Source organism: Lacerta agilis, chromosome 14 (genome assembly GCF_009819535.1).
Source record: "Lacerta agilis isolate rLacAgi1 chromosome 14, rLacAgi1.pri, whole genome shotgun sequence".
In the NCBI taxonomy this organism is placed as follows: Eukaryota; Metazoa; Chordata; class Lepidosauria; order Squamata; family Lacertidae; genus Lacerta; species Lacerta agilis.
The window spans coordinates 43908674-43934412 of NC_046325.1; the positions used below are offsets into that span (position 1 = coordinate 43908674).

General features: G+C 44.5%; 2 protein-coding genes and 1 long non-coding RNA gene across 3 annotated transcripts; all 3 read left to right on the top strand.

The window, feature by feature from the left end:
- Window positions 1-3059: 3059 nt before the first annotated feature.
- LOC117058736 lies at window positions 3060-3478 on the top strand. The gene is made up of 3 exons (XR_004427874.1): window positions 3060-3140; window positions 3246-3322; window positions 3416-3478. It is a non-coding gene; the product is annotated as an uncharacterized LOC117058736 (long non-coding RNA).
- A 277-nt stretch (window positions 3479-3755) lies between these two features.
- On the top strand, window positions 3756-13269 carry LOC117057985 (centromere protein C-like). The gene is made up of 7 exons (XM_033168823.1): window positions 3756-3910; window positions 6546-6616; window positions 8109-8174; window positions 9175-9279; window positions 11985-12074; window positions 12932-13025; window positions 13266-13269. The coding sequence occupies exons 1-7, from the start codon at window positions 3756-3758 to the stop codon at window positions 13267-13269; spliced, it is 585 nt and encodes a 194-aa protein (XP_033024714.1).
- A 706-nt stretch (window positions 13270-13975) lies between these two features.
- Window positions 13976-23132, top strand: LOC117057986 (centromere protein C-like). The gene is made up of 4 exons (XM_033168825.1): window positions 13976-14158; window positions 17817-17907; window positions 19626-19698; window positions 22881-23132. Exons 1-4 carry the CDS (start codon window positions 13976-13978, stop codon window positions 22894-22896), a joined length of 363 nt encoding a protein of 120 aa, XP_033024716.1. The 3' UTR covers window positions 22897-23132.
- The last annotated feature ends 2607 nt before the right edge of the window (window positions 23133-25739 follow it).

The window sequence follows — 25739 nt, forward strand, 5'->3', positions numbered from 1 at the left end:
CTTGGTTTTGGAACGCTTTGGTTTTGGAACAGACTTCCGAAATGGATTAAGTTTGAGAACCAAGGTACCACTGTACGTATATATATCTCTGGGCCGTTAAGAAACAATTGAAGGCCCCTGAGAGACTAACTGGAAATGCAAGAGAAGTCCTTCTCCCTAGCCCAGTGGGGTGAGCAGAGACGGGGGATCTGGAAGGGGGCCAGGATAAGTGGGTGCTTAGGTGGAAGGAAAAGAGAGGCTTTGGGCAAGGGGTGCCGGGAAGGAGGAAGAGGAGGAGGAGAGTCTGGACTCCAACTTGGGAAGGCTGGCTGCCCTGCTGTGGGGGACAAGTCCCTCTTGAAAGGGCCCTGCTGTACTCTTTCCCAAAACTACAACATGTCTCATTTCTCCAGAGATGAGAGCCTGGAACCCCTTGGGCTCTTGCCTCCGATTGGCAGAGAGAGGGGAGACACCCAACTTTTGCAGCAATATTTCATACATCCTGCTCTGTGAAGTCATCCTGTTAGAAGCACATAAGCTTCCTGCTCTTGCTTCCTACGAAATTGGGGAAAGTGAGCTGCAGGTTCTTTTCCCTGTTCTAAAAGGCAGGGTGTCTTCCCCCAAACGATTCTGGGAATTGTAGTTTGTCAGGGGTTCTGGGAATTGTAGGTCTGTGAGAGGGAAGCTACAATGCCCAGGATCATTTGGGGGACGTCGTGTGCTTTAAATGTTCATTGGATGCACTTTAAATTATGGGATCATAGAATGGTAGAGTTGGGGGAGATCCCAGGGGTCATCTAGTCCAACCCCCTGCAATGCAGGAATCTCAGCTCAAGCATCCATGGCAGGCGGCCCTCCCACCTCTGCTCAAAAACCTCCAATTATCGGAATTTCCTTTCTTGTCGCTTGAAGCCACGGCTTCAGGTCCTGAGAGCTTCTGGAGCAGGAGAAAACAAGCTTCTCAAGAAGCAGGTAAGTTTTGGCACTTTTAAGTCGGTGGTTTTTATTCACACAATGTTCCCAGTTGCGCCTCAGCTGTGTCATATCTACAGGAAACTGCCAAGAACAGACCCACATCCCATGTCATTCTGGCTTCCTTCGGGAGAAAAGGTGCAATATAAATTCAACAAAAATAATAATTATGAGTGAGTGTTTAGGCTTGCGAACATTCTTTGGAAGCCGAACGGCTTATGATTGAGTGCAGGAAGCTGATGCAGCCAATCAGAAGCCGCCCCTTGGCCCCCCACCTTCTAGAACCCACCGCCCTCAACAAACTCTTAACTGCCTCCCCCCAACATTGAAACACACTGTCAAAGAACCATCGTGTACTGCTCCAACTCTTCATCGCCATGAGTGAGTTTCGCAAAGGTGAGAACCTGGAGCCCCATAGGATTAGAGGGACCCTGAGGGTCATCCAGTCCAACCCCCTGCAATGCAGGAATCTCAGCTCAAGCATCCATGGCAGGCGGCCCTCCCACCTCTGCTCAAAAACCTCCAATTATCGGAATTTCCTTTCTTGTCGCTTGAAGCCACGGATTCAGGTCCTGAGAGCTTCTGGAGCAGGAGAAAACAAGCTTCCTCCCTCCTCCCTGTGATGGCGCTTGAGATATTGACAGGGCTGCATGGCGTGGCTCTCATATCCATGTCCTGAAGGACAGAGGGCTAAACGCTTCTCTCTCCCCTTTCTCCACCCCATGCAGAATTGCAAGGGGTCAGTGCATCTGGCTGGTAAGGTGATGGTCGGAGTTTGGAGCCCAGCCAGAGCTGGCAGTGGGCAGGATCCTGGCATTGCTTGGGGTTGGACTAGATGACCCTTGGGATCCCTTCCAAATCTACCATGCTATGATTCTATTGAGCAGCTAAAGGAACGGGCAGGGGAGCAAGATGCAGAACAAGGGGAGGCACAACCACACACCCCAGCAGCACCTTCTGGCCTGACCCACGGTGGCCTCATCCCAGCACAGTTTGACCCCCCTGATTTTATTTTTCTTAATTCAGCTGCCTGGCAACTCAGCAGCCTGGCCCCTGTTTGCCAGCTGATGTCACAAAGTGCCCCTTTGCAAGCAAGCCTTATATTGCCCTGCAAGAGGGATGCCTGTCAGATGATGGTTGAGAGGAAAATGGATTTTGTAGGTAGGAGGTCCAGAGGAGATGAGAGTCATAAATTAATAATAATAATAATAATAATAATAATAATAATAATAATAATAATAATTAGCATCACCTGTCACTGATGCATGCGGCTTGGCTCCCTGGCTTGCCTTGTCCACAGCTGTTGATAGCTTGGCAGGTCCTCAGCTGTGCTCCCCAGATGATATTTTCTGTTGTGAAAAACTGGTTGGTAACTTCCTCTGTTTTTTATTTTCCTTTCTGTCTCCCAGGGGCTCCAAAAGGAAGGATCCATCGCTTGAAATGCTATGAAGCCCAGCAAATTAGTCTGGAAGTCGTGGTATGTTAATTCAATGGGGAATCCATTCCTCCGCTGGTTCACCTTCCCTGCTCTGCTTCTGGGTTGCTGTGCAGGAGAAGGAGGGATGTGGCTTGGGGGGGAGGGGCAGAAGACTGAGGGTGGGAGGGAGCTGGGAAGGCAGATGGGGTGGCGGGAGGGAATATTGAGGGGGCTGTGCCCCAGAATAAAATAATTGGGGAGTCCGGTGCCCTAGAGTGGATGCATATGCTAGGAAAATACAATGTCCTTCGTCTCTCCTAGGGTCAGGGTTTGAAGGCCCAGCAGCCCAGCGGTGCAAGGGGGAAGCCCCAAATGGGCAGGTAAGCTGTGATACGTCTTTGTTTTATTACGCAAAACAAAAAAGATTTATTATGGTGATCCATTGTTGCAGGGGCCCTTATTTCTCCTTATTTCTCCAGGTTTGAGGCTCCAGCTCCTGCTCCCGGGAGGAAGAGAACATCCCGGCGGTTCCCGGCTGAGATCCCTCGCGCCGCTTCCCCACTGCCCCTCCTCTGTACGGCTGAGGCTCCTGCCCGGCCCTGTTTGGCGCAGAAGCAGCAGCCAAAGTTTCCTCCAATCCTTCGAAGAACATCTCAGGTTATTTTAGAGAGGGAGGAAACTTTGGCTGCTGCTTCTGTGCTGGGCCGGCCGGGACGGAGCCAAGACGCCCGTACAGAGGAGGAGGCGAAGTGGGGACATCGTTTAAGATCAGGTAGGAGGAAATGCCCCCTTCCCAGGTCCCCCACCCTCCTGCCCCAGACTGGGGCTAGCGTGGCTGGGAGCCAGGCGCCTGCTGAAGTCTCTCTTTGTTTTGCAGCGAGGGAGGGACTCAGCCTGGGAGCCGCCGCATCCCGGGAGGGACTGGAGCCCAGGCGGAGGATACCTGCCTCTGAGGTAATGGGACAGGGGGAAGGAGATAATGGGACAGGGGGAAGCAGCCCTTAGCGTGGAGTTCTCCCCTGCTTAAAAATTCCTTCTTTCTTGCAGAATCTCACGCCTGCTCTCCTGCTGTCGCTGCTGCCGCTGCCGCCCCCACCCCCGATGCCAAAGCCGCCCCCCCAAAAGAAAAGGTAAGAGGAAGGGAACCTTTGCATGGGGCGGGGAGAACACCCTGCAAGTTGAGTGGATTTATCCTTGACCATTTTCCTTTTTCTCCTGCTTTTCAGCCAAACACGTGCGGTGGGCAATGGATGTAGAGGGGCTTTAGGAAGACTTCTGCTTCAGCCGTGCAGGATGGCCGAAAATTCCTCCCCCCCCCCCAAGACAGATAAATATAAAATAAAATATGTTTATAATCCATAGTGTTGTTTGCCTTCTGCGTGCGGGCATGGCTCCTTCCCGGCCCTGTTTTGCGCAGAAGCAGCAGCCAAAGTTTCCTTCCATTAAAACAGCTTCTCGGGTTATTTCAGAGACTTTGGCTGCTGCTTCTGTGCTGGGCTGGCCGGGACCTGGACGGAGCCGAGACGCCCGTACAGAGGCCAAGTGGGAGAAGATAATAAGATCAGGTAGGGAGAACTGACCCCTTCCCAGGTCCCCCCCCCCTCCTGCCCAGGGCCGTCTTAGGTATATTTGGCGCCCTGGTGCGAAGATCCCTCCAGCGCCCCTCGTGCTCCGCCGGGCAGGGCCAGGCACGGTGGGCAGCTGGAGGGCGCAGTGCGGCGGGCGGGGACCCCGGCTCCCTGGACGGCAGCGCCACACGATTCCGGCCTCCCTTCTCTTCCTCCTGGGAAAGGGCTGCCTGTTCCTCCTCAGCGCGCAGCCTCTCCAGCTCCATTGCGCCCGCCTCAGCCTGCTCATGCCGAACAGGGAAGAAGAAGAAGAGGAGGCTGGTCCCGTCAGGGAGGCCCCGGCTCTCCGCCAGCAGCCTCGCCCTACGCAGCCCAACCACAAGCCCGCCCTGTCCAAATCACAGCTCGGCACTGGGCTCGCAGAGCGCGGCGTGGCCAGAGTGCATGGGGCTGCGCGCTGCCAGGCTGCGGGAACGGGGAGCCGAGCCAGGGCGCGGGGACCCCATCTGAAGTAGTCGTCACCGCCACCTCTGCCTCCAGCAGAAGTACGGGGAGGGGGGCTGTCTGATCATCCACCGAGACAGGACGGAAGGTGTCTCCGGAGGAGGTGGGCAGGGCAGCAGTCCACTACGGATCATCCCAACTTACCCTGGGGTCGTGTGCCCAGCAAGCTCCGGTGTGTTAACAGATTTGCTCTTTGCTAGACTGGCCTGGTTTGCAAAAGTCAGCCCAGGGATTCCTCGTCTGGCACAGTTTTGCAGCCTGTACTTTCATTGAAATCCCAATTAATCAAAATCCTACCGTTTATCAATTTCAAGGGTTTAGGGTCTCCTGCAAATGTACAACAGTATTTTTCCTGTACAGTTTTTAATGCCTCTATTGTTGTGAACCGATGCATGATTATAAAGTAAGTAAAGCTTATTTTTAAAGTTCCCAGGTTGATGCCTGATTCTTTCTTAAGTGGGGCAAAGGGAGGGAAGGCAGCTGGCTTCATAGCTGAAATTGCTCCAAACCAGGTTTTGCAGTCTAATTCCTATCCTTTTAAGTTTTTTTTTTGTTTGTTTTTTTGGTCAAAGATGGGATTTTAAAACTCTGGTTTTTTTTAAGAACCAGGTGACAACCCTACTTCAGGTATACAGGACCCACACTTTGAATGGTGCTCACAAACCGGAAGCCACCGTAGATCCTTTAGGACCGGTGTTAGATTGTCCCGGCGCCTGCTCCTTAGCTTTTAGTTTTGCTGTCAAGGAGGGGATTTTAAAACACTGTTAATCTCACATTTGTGGGTATTTGGAGGGATAAATTTCAATAAACATATTAACAATTAACCAAAGAGGCAAGATCCTGAAACGTTGGGAAATTCTCCTTAAAATGATCTGCAACGTATTTAGGAACGATGAGCCTGTAGGTTGACATTTTAATGGAATTACCCAGTGACTTCAAGGTGCGATTTGTACACAGCTTTAGAGTTAAGAAAATAGAGGCAGGGAAAGGCCTTGTAAGCAAGGAGATATTCACAACAGAAAATATAATCTGGGGACCACAGCCGAGGACTTGCCAAGCTGACAACATCTGTGGTCAAGTCAAGCCAGGGAGCCAAGCCACATGTACCAGTGATGGGTGACGCTAATGATAATAATAATAATAATAATAATAATAATAATAATAATAATAGGAATAATTTATTATTTTCAAACATTTGTTTCGGCTACATTACAATGTAAACATACAGACACTGTTCCTCTCACAATACAAAGAAGCAAAGAAACCCCACCCATAATTTACCTCCCTTTCAGCTATACAACTACGAATTTAACCATTTAATGGCACAAGGGAAAAAACTATTCTTATGCCTGGCCGATTTTGTACAGTGGTACCTCGCCAGACGAATTCGTCTTGCGAAAAACAGCCATAGACGAATTTGTCTCGCGAGTCAACTAAAAACTCGCAAAACCCTTTCGTTTTGCGAGTTTTTCGTTGTGTGAGGCATTCGTCTTGCGGGGTACCACTGTATTCAATTTTGCCTTTGCTCATAGAGCCCACCATATGTACTTGCTGCAGTTGATGGCATGTAGTACATGGGTTGTGTTTCTTTCTTTGCTCCTAACCTAGAATTTTATAACCAAATCCAAATCAGAGTTTCAGTCCTGCAGTTCACCCTTGATCTCCTAGGCCAGTGGTGGTCCAAACTTTTTTCAAAGAGGGCCAGATTTGATGAAGTGAAGGGCCACGAGGGCCAGGATTTTACTCCAGGAAATAAACTGCCACAGGGGCCGGATTAAACTGATCGGCAAGCCGGATTACGCCCCCAAAATGGACCTTGGACATGACTGTCTTAGGCCATCTTGAAGGTTATTAAAAGCAGTAGAATTGAACCTAGGGGAAAGTTAAATACAAGAAACCCTTGAGTCCACTCTAATAGCTCTTGAGAAGTTAACCATTTCTCGTTGCCTGTCGCCTTTTTTCTATGAAACGCTTCTTGTTTCTACATACAGTTTCTTCTAGTTATGGTACTTTTAATTTGCATGGATGGAAGAAAATCTTTTGTGAAAAAATTGTTCTGATTTTTTTGCTCTCTAAGGATTTTACCATTGTTCTTTTCTCTTAAGTGGCCCTGTTTCTAAAAATAAAACTTCTTCAAAACATCAGATTGCTGTTAACAGGGAAGATTCAACATCAGGTATGGCTTATTGATTGGTCTGGTATGCTCTTTGAGTTCCTTTTGCTGTATATCTGTGTACATAATTGTAAACAGACACATACATGTATGTATTCTATGCCAGTAAATGGCACTTGTGTCCTTCAAGCAATAACTGCTTGTTCTTTGATGAAGCAGTCACAGGGCTAATCCTGAAGAGGCAATTGAACTACCACAGCCCCAGAGCTGTCAACTTTCCCTTTTTTTGCAATGGGAAATGGCGCTGGAATAAGGGAATTTCCCGCAAAAAAGGGTAAGTTGACAGCTATGCGAGCTCTAACATTGTGTTTCATTTACAGATAGGTAGCCGTGTTGGTCTGCCATAGTCAAAACTAAATAAAAAATAAAAAATTCCTTCCAGTAGCACCTTAGAGACCAACTAAGTTTGTTCTTGGTATGAGCTTTCGTGTGCATGCACACTTCTTCAGATACGCTTTTGGGGAGGGTGTGGAAGAACTTTTAACCATGACACCCTCTTTAAAACGATCTATTTTCCAATAATCTGGACCTCTTGGACTAAACATATCAAGGGTATCATGCATGCACATGAAAGCTCATACCAAGAACAAACTTAGTTGGTCTCTAAGGTGCTACTGGAAGGGATTTTTTTATTTTTTATTTTGTTTCGATTGTGTTTCATGTTTGGCTTCACTTGCTTTGCGCTGTCCTCCACTGTGAGGTAAACGTTAGCCTCTCCTTTGAGCATTCAGTATAAAGTTTCCCAACTTCCAGTGTTTTCTTGCAGTCAATGTGACTTGGGCTAAATGTATGCCAAGTCCCAGCTTTTGGGGAGGTTGTGGAAGAGCTTTTAACCATGACACCCTCTTTAAAACGATCTATTTTCCAGTAATCTGGACCTCTTGGACTAAACATGTGCCAAATATCAAGGCTATTACACACTGAAAAGTACTCACATCATTTTGGTGCCCTTATGAATGAGTCCTTCATTGAAACCCAGGGCATCATGTAGATCAAGTGGCGGCTGATCAGGTCCTCTTCAAATGTTATACAAAAATTCCTGTTATTACTGTCTGGGACCAATGGGAGCCATAACTCAAGGACATACGGAGAACACCACATTGACTACCCCCATGTAGAAAAATATGTAAGTCAGTGGTGGCAAACTGTCAACATGTGGTTAGCACACTGGTTAAAGATGGACCAGAAGATCAGGTAGATCCACAGTTGGTTGGAAAATGAGTCCAACTGTGCTCACCAGTGGTTCCTACAGGGCGCTGTTCTGAGCCTGGTACTCTTTAATATCTTCATCAGTAATAAAAGGGCAGAAATTCTACTCCGTTGGATGGCTCAAAGCTGGGAGGTAAAACTGACTGATTTTACTGTGTTCTGTTGTGGTTTTGATTACGATTTTATTGTTCTATGGTTCATTCAGTTAATTTGTGTTAGCCTTCCGCTGATTGGAGAGAGGGTGGGATATTAAAAAATACGAATTAATTTGTATTTTACTATTTAGATGAATCTGAAGACTTGGAAGAGGAGCAATGTCTGACTTACTCAAGTGCACTGAAGCGCAAAATGAGTAAGATTTCTTTCTTTTTTTAAATGGAGACTGCATCAAATAAACTGTGATCTCTCTCTCTGCAATATAGCATGTTAAGAAGGCCTGTTGCCAGTCTTAGAACTGGGGATATATATATATATATATATATATATATATATATATATAGAGAGAGAGAGAGAGAGAGAGAGAGAGAGAGAGAGAGATCATGCATACATTTATTCTGAATTGGTGCCAGTGATGGCTTCTGTGGCAGTTCACTTAGTAAAACAGCATGAGGACACTGTCCTAGTGTCCTATTTCTCACACGGAGGGCTGGGACCCACCAGTGGGCCTTAGACTGCTTTCAGGTTAGCCTCAGTCCCACAGCTTGCCTCATGCTTCCTCCCTTTCCTTGGTTGAGCCAACGTCAGTACCAGCAGCTCTTTGCATGCTGACTAAAGGTGTTCAGGAGCCAGAAATTGGTGGGAGGTGTCATTTCTCTGCAGCCAAAGGGCCAGGGAAGATGTTTCCACCTGCCACCTTCTTGTAGCTGGCTCTGCTCTTTTAAAGTTAGGCCCACTTAATCACCGTTAAGGAATACATGAGAGGACAGTGCAAATACTGATTGAACTCTGTAAAAATTCGTTAATACAATATGGGGTGGGAGGAACTCTTCCCACAGTTGTGTAGCGGCTGTAGTTTTGGACCTTTGAGTGTGCAGATAAAGTTTAAACTGCTTGTTCATAAAGTTTGCTAGCTGACCTTGACTCTCACAGCCTCTCTAACCTATTGCAATGTTTAAAGTGGGACTGGAGGGAGATATACTGATCCTAATTCCATGGGTGGGTGGGGGGGGGGGAGCGAGGAATAAAAATGAATAATAATTTTCTAAAACTGCATCTATTATTTTAAGTTGCAGGATTATAAAGTGTGTGGCAGGTCCAAACATGATGTTCATCCTTGTATGTGTGTTCTTGTTCTGCTTCTGGGTTTTTAACCCAACCTAAATCTGCTTTTCATTACCTGTGTTGTTTGTTAGTACTGCCTTCCAACACGCCCAGTGTTCGCCGGACCAAAAGAATGCGTATTAAACCATTGGAGTACTGGCGAGGAGAACGGGTGAAATACAAGATGACACCTTCAGGTGTGAGGTTCTATACAAAGCTCATAGATGTTACCTGGTTATGGCAAATGCAGGGCAGCCCTATGTTGTTGTTGGGGGAATGCTTCAAAAGTAAAAGTCAGCTTGGTGTAAAAAAATAAATATTTATTTTGCCATGCATGGCATTGTAATTTCTTCTTTCTATCTCATTTCTTTTTTTTTAATTTAAAAACAATTTTATTGAGATATCCTTAAAAATATAATCCAATAGTCATACTGTATTACATTTGAGATTAAAGAAATACAAAAAGAGCAAAAAGCAAAAAGAAAAGGTAAGTTACACACACAACTCACATCCAATTACAAAAAAAAATTACAAATAGTTACAAATAGTAAAGGTAAATTAGAAATAAAGATTAAAGTTATAAATTAAAAGACTTCCTAAAGTTCTGCTTCGTGTTCCTTACAAATACTCCTGTCAATGCTGTTTGTTTTATTTTTCTCAATCAAGCATACATCCAAGTACTTTTATTTATGTCTACGTTTTCCTTACTCCTGTGAGTGAATCACTCCAAACAGATCTACAATTTTGTTTCAACTCCTTCTTTTTCCATATATTCTTCTACATATTTCCATTCTCCTGTCACTTTTTGTTTTGAAATGTTTCTGATAGCTGCTGTCACTCTTGCCAAATTCATAAACTCTACCAATCTTAAATGCCATTCCTGTAGTTTTGGAACCTCTTCCCCTTTCCAATGTTGTCCTGTTAACATTCTAGCGGCTGCACACGAGTAAAGGAAAACATTTCTTCTATCCTCTCGTACTTCTCGCGGCAGCATGCTCAATAGCAACGCCTCCAGTGTCTTCTTAAAAGCATCTTTCTATCTCATTTCTATAGCCCTAGATGTTAGTGGTTTCCCTTGTGTCAGGAAGGGCGGTGGAGAATGTTTTAGCTCTGCCCACTCTGTTACCTCATCCTGCCCATTCTTGTTGCCGTACACATATTGGAAGGCAGACCTATCTGCAGCAGGGAGCCTGCAGGGCTCATGTGGTTTCTCTGTGTTATTTAGGACCCTGGTGATAGGTGGCACTGTGGTCTAAACCACTGAGCCTCTTGGGCTTGCCGATCAGATGGTCGGCGGTTCGAATCCACGCCACGGGGTTCCAGCTGCTGCCAACCTAGCAATTCGAAAGCATACCAGTGTGAGTAGATAAATAGGTACCACTGCGGTGGGAAGGTAAACGGTGGGTCTGTGTGCTCTAGCACTCGTCACGGTGTCCCATTGCATCAGAAGCAGTTTAGTCATGCTGGCCACATGACCCCCTCAGCCTGAAAGCGAGATGAGCGCCGCCGCACCCCATAGTCAATTTTGACTTAGCTGCCCAGAGGTCATTTACCTTTTAGCCTGCAGGACCCCATCAGACTCACCGCTGCAGACGCTTGCCCTCCAACATTTGGAAGGTGGCACAACTTATTTCCCCTTTATTGAGTGCTCCTCTCATGTTGCTTGCCTTTGAAAACCATTTGGACTTTGAGTGCCTTATACCATTCTTCAACATGTATACCAGTGCTCTTTAAAAATGTTGAACTCTGGCCACTTTTAAAATTACTCTGTTGCTCTGACCCTCCCAATATATTAGGAGATATCTCTCGAGCAGGCACATACACAAAATGCCGCTACAGCTATCATTTCTGCACAAGAATAAAGTCTCAAGCTGTTTCTTCTCAGCTTGGTAAAGAGAGAGTTAACAGCAGGCATGCAACTCTCACTCTTTAAATAAGCCAGAACTTATGAACATATTTTTAACCCACAAGCATATTTGGAAGACCTCATTTTATTCCAAAGACATCAGAAAGTATATAGCTTAATTAGCAATTTAGGTTTGGGTAACATGTATGTGTAGTTCCTACAAAGAGTAATAGTTTATATCTGATCTTATTTCCATTATTAGTTCTCAATATTATTTTTACTTTGATGATAGTGTGTTTAATCAAAATTATTGTGAATGTAATCAAAAATGAATGCAGTAGCTAATCAAGCTAACATAAAAGAGAGGCAATAATGACTAAAAAATCTGTGTCCCTCCTGCTTCAAGAAGAAAATACTTAGTTTCCCATTCTAACGCCCTTCTCCAAATAATGCATTAAAGTAAAATGGAGTCTTAACTACAGGAGTGTCAAATGGGGAGTGTCAAGTGTCAGACGGGGCTCAATTTGCCACAAGTAGGAGCCATTTTAAATCCAGAAAACCAGCCCATAAATTTCTTCTCTTGCCCAGTATCAGTTTAAGAGGTATAATCAAGGAATTGTGAAATAGAATCCTGGGAAGAGTCACTTTAGTAGTGAACTGTGTTTCTTGTAAGGCATCCTAATGGGAGACCGCTTTCTTCATTGGACTTGATAAGAACTACAGTGGACACTCGGGTTGCGAATGTGATCCGTGCGGCAGGCGCTTTTGCAGCCCGTTGTGTCTGCGTACGCGTGTGAGGCAATTCTGCGCATGCCCAAAGCGCGATTTAGCGCTTCTGCACATGCACAAGCGTCGAAACCTGGAAGTAACCCGTTCCGGTACTTCCGGGTTCGGCACGGAGTGCAACCCAAAAATACATAACCCCCAGCGGCCGTAACGTGAGGTATGACTGTAATCTGCAAGTGGTTCACCAGTTATTCCATCATCCCTTGATTCACACAAAAATAATCTAAGCTGGTTATGAGAAATGATTCCTAAAATTAATTGTTATTTCAGGTGGCTTTGTAGTCGATGGGGTAATATCGCCTGAACAGAGAGAACCCAAGAAACTAAAACCTAAAAGGACAATACCTGCTCTGGAGTTTGGTATGATAATCATTTATATATGTATATGGGGGGCACTGGGAAAAAATCCCCAAGTATACTTCATTAGATAGCAAAGGTTCAAATGCTACTTTTAGTATCAACATCTAATTGTATAGTTCAAATGGATGGATGTTGGTCCTGACCTTGCAACACTCTTTCCTTTTTCTAAAGAAAACTTCCAAAGGATAAATACTGCACATCATATGCTAACTGGTGTGCTTAATTAGAATATAGATGTCATTTTTACTTTGCCAGATAAAGATAGCTATGAAACCTCTTGCCTACTACTAATAGCAAAGATTAATCAAAAGAGTCTCTCTGTAGACCCTGAGCTTTCTTGAGCTGACCAGAGCAAAGGCCTTAACAATATTATGAACTTGCTTGAGTCAACCTGCGGTAAATTCACAGCCCTTCACTGTCTTAAGATCCGCTTTCAGCGACCCACAAATAAGCATGCCAGTGCCAAGCGTATTTCTTAATCATAGGATCTGCCTCAGTCCAAAATACGAGATTGGTGGGGGCACAGCTCTTAACTTTTTGCTGGGCTTTGGCAGAAATAAACAGCCCCACTCCTTTCCAGTAGCTCCTAAGCTCTGCACTGTACAAGTATGAACTCCTGTTCAGAAAAGGAGCAAGGACTTAGGCAACCTGCAGTTAGAGGGGGATTTCATGAGACTTGCAAAGAACACTTAAAACCTGCATGGACTTAATCCTGAAGACTACGGTATTTATTCCCAAAGCTCACATCTAGAAGTGCAGTCAGGTTGACTGAATCTTCCGGCCTTGCCTCTTGTTATTTAACAGGGTAACCACTGTATGACCTGGGGTCCCATTCTGCTTTTGCTTCTGTTTTGCAGACGCACCCGATGACTCAGCTGTTACCTTAAAAAGTCTTTCTCAGCCAGCTGTTGTGTTTGATAAAGATACCAATAAAGAGGAAGAAGAAGAAGAGTTTGGATTTGATATCCCGCTTTTCACTACCCGAAGGAGTCTCAAAGCGGCTAACATTCTCCTTTCCCTTCCTCCCCCACAACAAACACTCTGTGAGGTGAGTGGGGCTGAGAGACTCCAGAGAAGTGTGACTAGCCCAAGGTCACCCAGCAGCTGCATGTGGAGGAGTGGAGACGCGAACCCGGTTCCCCAGATAACGAGTCTACCGCTCTTAACCACTACACCACACTGGCTCTCTAGGTGAGTAATGTGACACAGGTTTAAAGGTATGAATAGCAAGTATATTGAAAACTTGCTCTGTGGCCAAGTTTCAAGAACCGTGATGATCCTGCAGATACTTCCCCTCCCCCATGCAGAGCTGGTTGTATCATTCCTTTGCCTTTCATATTTCACTTTTTGAATACAGTATACTGACCTTAAATATTACAACTCTCTGATTTTGCCATTGCTTGCAATGCAAACTTTCAGTGCGCTACAGAATTTTGCATGATTACCTCTTAATGAAGTAAGCAGGTTTTTGCATACGACTAAGATGGGACGCGGGTGACGCTGTGGGGTAAACCACAGAGCCTAGGGCTTGCTGATCAGAAGGTCTGCGGTTCGAATCCCCGTGACGGGGTGAGCTCCCGTTGCTCTGTCTCTGCTCCTGCCCACCTAGCAGTTCGAAAGCACGTCAAAGTGCAAGTAGATAAATAGGCACCGCTCCGGCGGGAAGGTAAACGGTGTTTCCGTGCGCTGCTCTGGTTTGCCAGAAGTGGCTTAGTCATGCTGGCCACATGACCCGGAAGCTGTACGCCGGCTCCCTCGGCCTGTAATGCGAGATGAGCGCCGCAACCCCAGAGCCGGACACGACTGGACCTAATGGTCAGGGGTCCCTTTACCTTAAGATAGCACATGTTATATTGCAGTGTACATAATCTGACCTTGTCATCTCCTATGAAAATTAAGTAATGTATTCATTTTCTGCTTTTGTAACAGACTGTGTGAGCAGCAGTAATTCGCATTTGCTTTTCATCAGTGATGACACGGTGTCCATATATAAACATCTGAATACCCCTTTCTTTTCTGCCGGCAAACTGATACTAAAGCCATTAAAAGAAAAGGGATTTCAGTATTCCCACACAGATACGCTGGTGAGTATCCCAGAAATTGTATATGTTTTTGCATTATGGAATTGTTATGTTCTCACGTTTTTCCTATGTATGCTATCATATTGGTATTTTACCAGTTTCGTTAATATTCCCTCTTGTGAGATGGAGCAACTGTTTCTTCTCAGTTGTTGAATCTTCTACATGACTTGTGCATTTCTGTGGTAAAGTATCTCAAGGCTCTGCAGGGCAAAGAGTGTGCTGGAAAACTTGTATGTATTATGAAATCTTAAATGATTAAACAATCCTATAAGCCCAAAACAGGCGCTTACTGAAGGGGCTGCCCATTATATTTTTGCTGATCCTACTGCAGACACAACAGAATTACATACCTTGGAGAAGGCTGCTTGCTGCATCTCTGCATGAGTCATTGCTTTGGGCTTCCTTCCAGCCAGGAGGCATGTTTGACCTAAACAGCGAGTTTCATGGAAAAAAGAATTGGGCTTTTAATGAAAACAGGAAATAATGTGCCTCAAAAGCTTGAGATACCCTGACAAAGGGTATAGATTTCCTGTGTGGATCCACCATCCTTTTAGCTGAATGCAGAACTGTGGAATCTTTTTCTTTTGATTTTTATCTAGTCCGAGTGCCCATCACTTTTAAACAGAAAACAGATTGTCACTGGAATTTACAGGCTAGTCACAGTCAGTGTTTTACAGTTGAAATCTGAAATGCATTTGCAAAAATTCTGTGGCTGACATCTAGTGACGTCTGACTGCTTGTGCAGCAGAAATCCACCTGTGCAATGGGATTTCTGGTTTCTCTCTCTCTTTTTTTGCCCTTCCTTCCCCCCACGTCCCCCACAAATCTCCAGAGGGTCCCTCAATACTCTGATTGTGCAGGGCTCGGGGGGGGGGAAGCAGAAAAATCAGAAGTCCCATTTTTGAGTGGGTGCTTGCTCATGCTACATTGAATCTTGCACTGTGCCTTACATAGTATAAAAGATGGGAAAGATGTATTTTAATTTGTGAAAAGTAGGACTCTGCATTTTAGTACATGTAACAATTACAGAGGGGAAAAACAACTACAAACAATCGAGTCACTTCAGAGTACTCCAACAGAACTTTGTCAGTGTATCTGTGCAAAAACCATCACAATCGTAAACACAAAAATAATACATTTTAGTTCTAAGATTGCTAGTTCTAGATGTTCTGTTAAGAAGTGCATGAGAGCACTGCTAGGTCAGATGACTTCCTGTAGTAGGTCTGTGGTAGAATCCCCCCCCCCTTTCTAATGCAACAAGGAAAATTATTGGAGCAGTCTCTGGATGTGGTTGTGGCAGAGATAGCCCTGCCCCCTCACCTCCTTCATTTACAAGGCAAAAATGACTCTGTACATGTTAATGAATCCATCACACTCATGGAGTATTTACTCTTCACTTTCCCGTCCCCATAAGCTTCTGCTGCTGTGTTAATAATTCATTACTTTATGGATTTCCCCTTTGAAGCAAGGGCAGCTTGCTTTTCCGTTCAAAGAGAACGTATTTTCTCTCGTAACGCAGTGCCAGCAGGTAAAGCTGTACAGAGATTGGATTACCTCCCCAGCGTATTGATTCTGTGCCGAGTAGGGGCGGTGGAAAGGTCTGTCATAGGAAATTGCTCAGGATGTTGGTTCCCTTCAACCACACACCCCTTCGGTAGCACCCAGGCATTCACAGCACCAAAAGTATCCAAAATCATTGTTTTTGGTGGATAAACGGTTGTGCTTTTAAAAGCTGGATCTTTTTGCTAATGGGAATGGATGTGTGCAGCACAGCACTCTCTCCTGCTGCTGCTGCAATAGTCTTAAGCAAGCAAGAAATGGTTTTGCCGGACACTCCCAGTTCAGGAGTCGCTGTGGGCTGCTCTCTTCGAGGCTTAGCCTCTTCAGTGAAGGAACTGAAGCCAGAACAATGCATTATGACAGTCCTAGGGATCCAACTGAAAACACCTCTTCCTGTCGTGCAATTGCACTACTCTTATTCTCATTCTCATTCTTTATTGAATTTATATACTGCCCTATACCAAGGGGTCTCAGGGTGGTTCACAGAATAAAATCAAGATATAGAACCACAAAATACATAATAAATACAAAAACAACTTGATAGCCCCCCTCTCCCCCCAAAAAACCACATTTTAAAGGCGGATAGGATGTAAATCTGATCAACCAAAGGCCTGGTTAAAAAGGAACCTATTTGCCTGGCGCTTAAAGATGTATAATGAAGGCACCAGGCAAACTTCCCTGGGGAGAGCATTCCACAGACAGGGAGCCACTGCAGAGAAGGCCCCGTTCCCGTGTTGCCACCCTCCGGACTTCTCGAGGAGGAGGCACACGAAAGAATGAGATGATCTCAGGGTCCGGGGTAGGTTCATATGGAAAGAAGTGGTCCTTGAGGTGTTGTGGTCCTGAGCCGTTGAAGGCTTTATAGGTCAAAACCAGCACTTTGAACTGGGCCCAGAAACTAATTGGTAGTCAGTGCAGTCGGACCAGGATCGGTGTAATATGCTCAAACCATCTTGCTCCGGTGAGCAACCTGGCCGCTGAATTTTGCACCAGGTGAAGTTTCTGGACCGTCTTCAGGGGCAGCCCTACTACCACCTACAAATTAATTGGTTGCTGCTTACCGAGGCAAGAGTATAATGACATCACATCAGACACTTTACATTACAACCAATTTCCTTGGGTCCAGTTGACGTGCGACCAAGACTGTGCTCATTGCAGCGACCCAGACCTGGCCGGAAAAGGGGGTTGGGCGGGCTTATGCCCGCAATGACCCAGAACACAACCCCCCACACAAATCAGGGGTTGCCTGTACCAGGCATTACCATGGAGTGGGGTAGAATGAGACATTGACCTGCTGGCTTTGGTGAGCCCCAACATCTGCCATAATACTTAGTTTCAACAGCTAGATGACACAGGTTAATGTTTGACCAAAATAGTGCGTGACTATCCTGCCAGTCGGCTTGATATGGGGGTCAGATGTGCTTTACAAAAGAAAAATAACTAATAACCTTCAAGAATGCAGAATGGCTGCTTAAGAGAAATTGCAGAAACCTAGTAATGATTCGCTCCTTTTTGAATCAAACCCAAATCTTGTTTATCCAGGTATAATCTGCTGGTCATCTCAGTGTCTCGAAGGAGTAACCACTGCTTGATTTCTACTTAAATGGAGTGGGAAACATCAGAACTATGATCAATATAGTTAATTATTATTAATTTTATTGAAAACATGTATATTCCACGTTCCTTTATAAAATAAAAGTTGCTTAACAAAAAAATATTTTAAAAATGAGACACAGCAAAACATTCAAACTACTAAAATTAGTTTCCTACATGAAACCACAGGTGGGCAGGGGAATTCAGTATAATTTCAGGGAGACAGAATTTTAATTGACACACCCTTAATTTCAGAGCTCTCCGGAAAGATCTGCAGGTGTTTAGCTTAGTTGTTCATCATTCTAGTTGGCATATTTACTCCGTCCCAATTAGTTGTTTTTGTATACTAGGTAAAACCCTTATTATTCCTAGATTTGACTGCTGCCACCAGGGGTTTTTAAATACAGCAATTTGAGCCTTTTAAACTCCCAGAGGTGTGTTGATATTTTATTTATACAAGGTTTTGAGATGAAAAGTGAAGTAACGTTTATGGCTTTCATTTCTGAAGGTTTATCACATTTCCTGTGGAAAGCTCCTTTTGACGCTGTACGACCAGTGCTACCGTCTGACTGCCGGAGACTATTTTTTTATCCCGCCGGGTAAGTGTACCGATCCCCTGCCAAATAACGAGCATTTTCAAGAGGGGGAAGGGCTAAGGTAAAGATGAATGCAGAAGGGGGAGAATAAGTCTACGGAAGGAGATGATCCTGTTTTCTTGAGCAGTGTTGGGGCATATGTTGTGTGTGACTGCATGACTACGGGCCACTTCACGTGCTCCTTTGAAGAAGCAAGAGAGGAATCAAGAGTAGATTGGCATTTCTTCCCGCTATTCCTTCTGGGCTTTCTGCAAAGGATAGAGCAACATTGGGTGTCCCTGCACTGGAAGAATGCACCTTTCCCTTGCTGCTTCTTCGCACAACATCTGAACGGAGACCAGAGGAAGAATCAGTCGTGTTTCCTCTCTTGCTGCTTTCAGAAGCCTCCCCATCGTTCCCATTCCGCTGCCTCTTTGCCTTTTGGAGGAGAAATAAGGCAGTCAGCTGTGAAGCATCTAACCTGATGAGAAGACCTTGCCCCCCACATCCCAAGCAGTTGTTTAAACTGGGTTGATGTGGCCCTTTTGGGGGGCTGTGAGACCAGCAGGTGCAGGGTTAGCTATTTTTACACTTAATGCTGGCACTTTTGTAATTGATTATATGAATTCAGTATAAAATGTTCTGCACTTGGATACAGTGGAGGAAGTGGTACTCAGGAAACATAGTTTCGTATTTTTATGTTGGGAACCACCTTGTGATCTTTGCATGAAGGGCAGGATACAGATTTAATAAGTAATAATAGTAATAATAGAGTAAAAAGACTTGTATCCAAAGAACTGTGTGTGGAGCTCTAGTCACATAATAGGTCCCCCCCCCCACTCCATTCCCACTGCAGTCCCTAACGTGCCAATCAAAATGAAATGTACCGTATTTTTCGCTCCAAAGGGCGAACCTCGTGTTTAGAGGAAACAAGAAAAAAAATAGAGGAGGTTTTCCTCCTCTAAAAGCCCTGTTTTTTGAGGATCAGCTAAAAGTTTTGCAGCTTTTTTTTGCAAAGGGAAAAGCCCTGGTTTTTTTGAGGATCAACTAAAAGTTTTGCAGCTTTTTTGCAAAGGGGGAAAAGCAAAGAGGAAAAGCCCCGTTTTTATGGGGTTCAACTCACATTTCTGCAGCTTCTAAAGGAAAGGGAGCCTTTTCTACAGTTTCCAGACAGATAATCTAATCAGCCAGTCACATATCGCTGGGGAAACAAACAACCTCCCTTTGCAGCACATTCAACAATGGAGGCCTGGGCAAGAGAGCGGGGCTGAAAGGGAACCGGGGACTCTTATCTCTCTCCCGATCTCTTGCTGATCAGCTGCTGAGCGGGGTCCTTTCAACACCCCCTTTTCTCTTTGTAAAATAAAAAGCACGATCCTCTTTTTCAGCTCCAGGGACCACCATTCGCTCCATAAGACACACAGATATTTCCCCTTACTTTTTAGGAGGAAAAAAGTGTGTCTTATGGGGCGAAAATATGTTAATTTGGTAAGGCACAGGGAAGTGTTGGCAAAAATGGGGGTGCGGGTGGGAGCCCTTGTATTTGTACTGGATCTTTTTAAATTTGACCCAAAGACTTCTCCAGTGTCCTTTAAGCTTTGGACTGCACACTGTTGAAGTGGTGATATTTAGGATGCATGCCCCACAGATATCCAGCTATAAGTGAAATGAAAACCACCTGATTTTTGAATTTATAAAATGGTAGACTTGTCCTATAATGGAATCACTCTGTTTAATTGTAGGGAACGTGTACAACATACGTAATCTCTTGAATAAAGAATGTGTTGTCTTCTTCACTCAAATGAAAGGAAGCAGGTAAGGAAAAAAAAAGCAGCGTTTCTTTGGGTTCTTTAATATTTTCGTCCCACTCTGAGTCTCCACTGAGGATAAAATGAGGCATGCCCTCCCTTACTATTTTGCTTCTTTAAAGAAAACCCTGACACTTGGAGACTTAGGAAAAGTTAAACAGATTAGAGGTTTCATTTTAAGAACAAAATTGGTAAGACAAAAGAAGTGTCAGGAGATAGAATTATTTCTAGAAACAGTAAAGACACTCCCACATATATATGATATTCAGTGGAGGCTTCTGAACAAGAGAGTAAATATGCAGCTTATATTTCCTACAGTTCTTTAAAGTAAACATTGAGGAATTAAAGCTTAAGTCAGAGCTTTCAAAACTGTCGTGACACGTTACTGTGTCGGCCGCAGTGTGTAGGTGTGTCGCACGAACGCTCCCCGCGCTCCTCCCGGGGCTGGAAAGGGGTTAGTTTAACTTCTAGTTTGCTTGTAAAACTGAATTGCCATGTCACGAAAAATGATGCTAAACTGAATTACCGTGTCGCGAAATGATGCAAAACTGAATTACTGTGTCGCGAAATGATGCAAAACTGTATTGCTGTGTCGCGAAATGATGCATGTCCAAAAAGTGTGTCATCAACTTGAAAAGTTTGGAAAGCTCTGGCTTAAGTCTTAATACTTGGGTTCTGAGGCAAGGCGGTTCTTTCTGTCAGTTTCCACCACACCCCTCCTAAATTATTTTGGGTTTATACTTCTCTCATCCAAAGTTCTGTTCCCCGTTTACCAAATTGAGACTCAAGTAGAGTCTTCCCGCACAGCTCCACTTCTCCTGTCTCAAATTCAGCTACCTATTTCTCACTTGTCTATACTCTCAAAAGACACTAATCACTGTCTTTCCCTGAGACTTCTTTCACCAACTTCCAGACCTTCCCCCTCAGGCTGGATGTTACACACACAGTTCAGGGGCTAAACTATTGTCCAGCTGAATGCCAGGACCCCGGTTCTCAACTGCTTTTCTTTATCTCTCACTGAGTGCTGTCTTTCACCTGCTTCTGCCTAGCTGTCCCCGCAGCTAGTGAGGTAGCAGCTCAGCACTCCGCGAGCTACGCCGCTCTGGCAGAAATCCTCTGCGCTGCACCACCAGACTCAGGTCTGCCTGAGCTTTCCGTCACAGACACGCATGTCACCTTGAGTTCCTTGGTGGAAATTTGAGAAACAAATCAGTACTGTATTGCTAGAAGCGCTTCAGAGATGCACCAGCAGGTGGAGCCAATAAGCCGAAAAACTTAAAGCTCCTTTCATTTAGTGGCAGGATCAGATTAACAAAAGCTGCTTGTAGGGCCTTTTGACTCATCCTGCTTGCGTGAATATTAATTGGGGGCTAGGTTAATGAGTGGAATGACTGGATGGTGGTAGACCATTCATTTATTTAATTTTTCTGTGCTCTTTCTATGCTTTGACAGGTGCAAAGAGTGGCTTATGGTTAAGCCTTCTAGGTAAGCAATCCTGATATAGCAGGATTGCAATTTACACAGGTTTTACTTGCTCAGTCACAGCTTTATGAGGATTGCCCCCAAACAAAAAGAAAGAAAGGAAGTCCTTGGGGAAGCCCCCAAAACTCTTGTGCAACTGTCCCAGAGCTTGCTAAGCAAGGCAGCTCTAGAGCTGTCTGCCTTGCTTACTGGGCTCTGGGAGGGTTGCAAGAGATCTCGGACAGCCCCGATCTTGCAAGAACTCAAGACGGGGGTGGCCCCAGGGGCTGTTCTGACTGCACAATTTTCCCTTGATGTGCCACTGCTGGGAATTTAGCCCTCTCCAAAGTTGCAAGCGCACTGAATCCTGTTCATCAGTTGGCACCAAGCAGGCTGGAATAGCTGAGGTTCACTGAACTAAAAAGCAAGAGGGAAACACTTGTTTCTGTTTCTTTTGCTGAGAGTTACATTTAAATACAACATGCATGGAAACTGTGGGGAGGAGAGTGTTGGCAAACTGGCATAGGCAAGTTACAGGTAGGTAGCCGTGTTGGTCTGCCATAGTCAAAACAAAATAAAAAATAATTTTTTTCCCCTTCCAGTAGCTGAATTGCAACTAATTTGTTGTTGTTCAGTCGTTCAGTCATGTCCGACTCTTTGTGACCCCATGGACCAGAGCACTACCATACTTAAAACCACAGAGATACCTGGTCTGAACAAAGACAATGGATTCTTACCTCATTATACATGACAAAGCTATCTTTAGCTTGCTTTCCCCTTAAGACCAATTGCAGTCGTTAACAGTCATCAATAGGTTTTCCACACCCATCAGCCAACCCCCCATTCCCACCACTCTTCTGAGTAATACCCCTCCTCACTCTCTCACTATATATAAGGGTCTGGTGACTTCTGTTTCAGTGTATCTGAAGAAGTGTGCATGCACACAAAAGCTCATACCAAGAACAAACTTAGTTGGTCTCTAAGGTGCTACTGGAAGGGAAAAAAAATTATTTTGTTTTGGCATAGGCAAATAAGAGAGGGTTTGGAGTTTTGCTTTTTAAAAAAACAAAACTAATTCCTTCTATCTATTAAAGTTTCCTTTAGCAATGAGCAGAGAGGAGGGAAAGGGCCAGCAAAGCTGATTATATAGCTTTCCTCCCCAGATGTTTTGTGACCTATAAGGTCTTTGCTGGAAAGCAGCTTATAAATTGCAATTGAAATATAATAATAATAATAATAATAATAATAATAATAATAATAATAATCATCATCATCATCTGCATGTGAAGGCACTGAGAAAATGAAAGAGAATGTCTGCATTTTTTAATACAAGAAAGTGAAACAGTAGTGGATTACTAGTACAGTCGTGCATGCACAGAAGCGCCTAATCACATCGCACACATGCGCAGACCCGGCACTGCATGTCGCATTCTGCTCATGTTGCGAACGGGGCTCCGGAATGGATCCCATGCGCAACTAGAGGTACCACTGTATGCGCATCCTTCCCTGGTTTAAATTAAGATAATTTCTTACCATCTGTTGCATATCAACAAAATATTTCCACCCAAATAGTAATCATTGCATGGCTATATTGACTACAAATGTTCTTTTAGTTAGTAACTTGACATAATGTTATAAATCGCCCCCACAGCCAGGTTGTTTTGGGGGGTTGTGGCATAGTTGGAAAATAAAGTTTTGGGGAATAATTGTAAATTTGTTTCATTTCAGGTCCGAAAATTCATGAAACCTACCCTTGTAGCAACATTTCTTGGAGCAACTTAAAGATCGTCTCATGTGGGAAGAAAAAAAAGGGGGGGAACCGCCCTAGCTTGCAGCATTCCAGACTTGCAGGACAACAAAATTAAAGATATTTTTGTAGTTTGAGTTGTATGTTTTTCTGATTATTTATATTTCACAAGTTCCCTTCTGATCTTGTCATTTCATTGACTGAACTGATAGCTTGGCTGGCTCCTTTGATAGCTTGGCAGGCTCCTTCAGTGGCATAACTAAACGCTGCGGCGACTGCAGCTTAAGATGCCATCCTGCAGGCCTTTGCTGCTATCTTGCTGGTATTAGGCATGGAGGCAGAGCTACTCCAGAGACTGCAGAACTTCCATCAAAGGGTCCGTTTGTGCCCAGAGTGGGGGGGGGAAAGGACTGACGATGGGTCTGTACAGCAATGCAGCTGTTGGGCCCTGTGTTCTCTCCTTACCCTGCTCCGTTCAGCACCAATTGATGCTCCTACTTTTCTTTTGTACAGTTTGTATCTTTGTTACATAAATTATGCGCATTAATAAAACTAATCACGCAGGCGTCGTTTGATATTTTGAAACTTACGTTCTTGAGAAGCATAAAATGCCCTGCTGGCTTCGCAGATTTAAGGCATATCACAGCTGGCTTGGGCTATGCTATTCCACCAGCTGTATACAGTCATACCTCTGGATACGATCGCTGTGGGTTGCATTCGTCACGGGATACAAACACGCTGAACCCGGAAGTACCGGAACGGGTTACTTCCGGGTTCGGCGGTTTGCGCATGCGCAGAAGCGCCAAATCGCACCGCGCACATGTGCAGACACGGCGCTTCAGGATGCGCACTGCTCATGTTGCGAACGGGGCTCCGGAACGGATCCCGTTCGCAACCAGAGGTACCACTGTAATGCTTTGTCTAGGGTTCCTAACGTTAAATTCTACTGTCCAAGTTTCCTGTTAACTTGCTTGTAGGGATAAGTCAAATGTTTTTTTTTAACTGGATAGAAAATAAGGATTGTGAGAAGTTGAGGCTGACATTTGACCGAATTCCAAAAGCCACGTGACTTGTTATCATTCCAACTTATCAGAAACATGTTCTCTGCACCTTTTATCTAGTACAGTCCACACTGAAAGCTTCCAGCTTTGAAATGGATTAACTGGCCATACCTGGACTTTCTTGTTCACAGTGTGAACTTCTTTCTGACTTGCAGATGAGAAGAAGAGAAGGCAGACCACCTGTCGCCAGGAAACAGTGACAGGTGCCCCGCCCCCTTTCCACTGGAAGTCCCACCCCTTTCCTGCCTTTCAATGCAAATTCTATACTAATATTTTTGAAAAGGTTTGTTTTAGCATATCATGCAGCCTATATATGTCACTGCTTTCGGTCTGAAGGAGTAGTTTTTTTTAGTCCCCCCAGCATACGGTGTGGGTGGTGATTCCACCGCCCCCCCCCCAGAGCACAAATGTGGGTCCTGAATATTGTTTCAGGGTGGAGCTCCCATGCGTGTTTGTCTCATGCCCCTTGGATATATGAAAGTTTTGTTGTTGTTGTTTTGTTTGGAGCATCCCTGATTCAATGGAATAGTTTATTAAATACTAGTCCTTTTATGTTATAACAAGATAAAATAAAAAATTCTTTCCAGTAGCACCTTGTTGTTCATTCGTCTTCTAATTTCGTGACTGCTGTCACCATCTGCAGTGACAGCACACTCCATGCACACTGTGTATCTGAAGAAGTGTGCATGCACACGAAAGCTCATACCAAGAACAAACTTAGTTGGTCTCTAAGGTGCTACTGGAAGGAATTTTTTATTATTTTTATTTTGTTTTGACTATGGCAGACCTACACGGCTACCTACCTGTAATTTTTATGTTATGTTATTTTTAAAATATATCATGGGAAACCCTTGCATATGGTCTCCCACAGCTGCTGCTGTCGATACGCTCCCTTCAATGTCCAGGTTGGTGTTATTTCGACATGGCCCCCCCTTTGCCCCCGCAATAAGGAATATTGGGCACGAAGTAAGCCCCACGCTGTCCAGTAGAGCTCTGTTGTAGGGAAGGTATTTTGCCTTTTATAAATTTATATCCCAATCTTCAAAAATATTTTACAATGGTGCTTAACAGAACATGAAAAACCAAAATATGGATAAAAGCAAAACAAACTTGCAAAACAAACATTGGAGATCAAATTCACACTGGGCTGTGAATGCTACCCTAGAAGGGCCCGTTTCTGGCAGGGCACTGACTCATGTGAACCGGGGCAAGGGGGCTGACTCGGGAGTAGAGATGTGAAGGCCCGGGAAAAAAAAATCAGAAAATAACGGTTTTTTCGGGCTTTTTCCCTGAAGCCTATTTTGCTTTTTTCTCCAAAAAAATAGAAAAAAATAGATGGTTATTTTAACATGATGAATAAAATATTTTAAGATAAGGGGTTCAAATTTTTTATAAATCATTTCTAAAAAAAATATGTATGGTATCAGATTATGCTAATTTCTGTGAGGACAAGCCAGTCCTAGGTTACAAACTGAACTCTCCAATGCAAGAACAAGATACATTTCTTCCTTTAGGAGGTGCTGTTGTCACCAGAAAAGAAAAATGTTTTGGTTTTGGTTTTGCATGCGTGTGGTATGCATTGGTTCTGTTCCTCTTCACCAGGACTCAAAGCACTGGAAGAAAATATAGAGCCACAAATAGGGCCTGAAAGTATATACTTAATTACAGCTCAGAAAATGATTCTGATTAAATTTCATGCCCATTCATTGAAACTTAGTCCCACTTCCTTCTTCAGTTCTTTTTATGAGAATGTTTTTTTTAAATACTGTGGAGAGGAAA

Excerpts from the sequence above, each read along its gene's own strand:
- LOC117057985 (XM_033168823.1), top strand. The coding sequence starts at position 3,756 with ATGGCTCCTTCCCGGCCCTGTTTTGCGCAGAAGCAGCAGCCAAAGTTT. Across the intron at positions 3,911-6,545 it reads GACGCCCGTACAGAGGCCAA|TGGCCCTGTTTCTAAAAATA; the intron begins GTGGGAGAAGAT and ends TTTTCTCTTAAG. Across the intron at positions 9,280-11,984 it reads ATACAAGATGACACCTTCAG|GTGGCTTTGTAGTCGATGGG; the intron begins GTGTGAGGTTCT and ends TTGTTATTTCAG.
- LOC117057986 (XM_033168825.1), top strand. The coding sequence starts at position 13,976 with ATGTATTCATTTTCTGCTTTTGTAACAGACTGTGTGAGCAGCAGTAAT. Across the intron at positions 14,159-17,816 it reads ATTCCCACACAGATACGCTG|GTTTATCACATTTCCTGTGG; the intron begins GTGAGTATCCCA and ends TCATTTCTGAAG. Across the intron at positions 17,908-19,625 it reads CTATTTTTTTATCCCGCCGG|GGAACGTGTACAACATACGT; the intron begins GTAAGTGTACCG and ends GTTTAATTGTAG.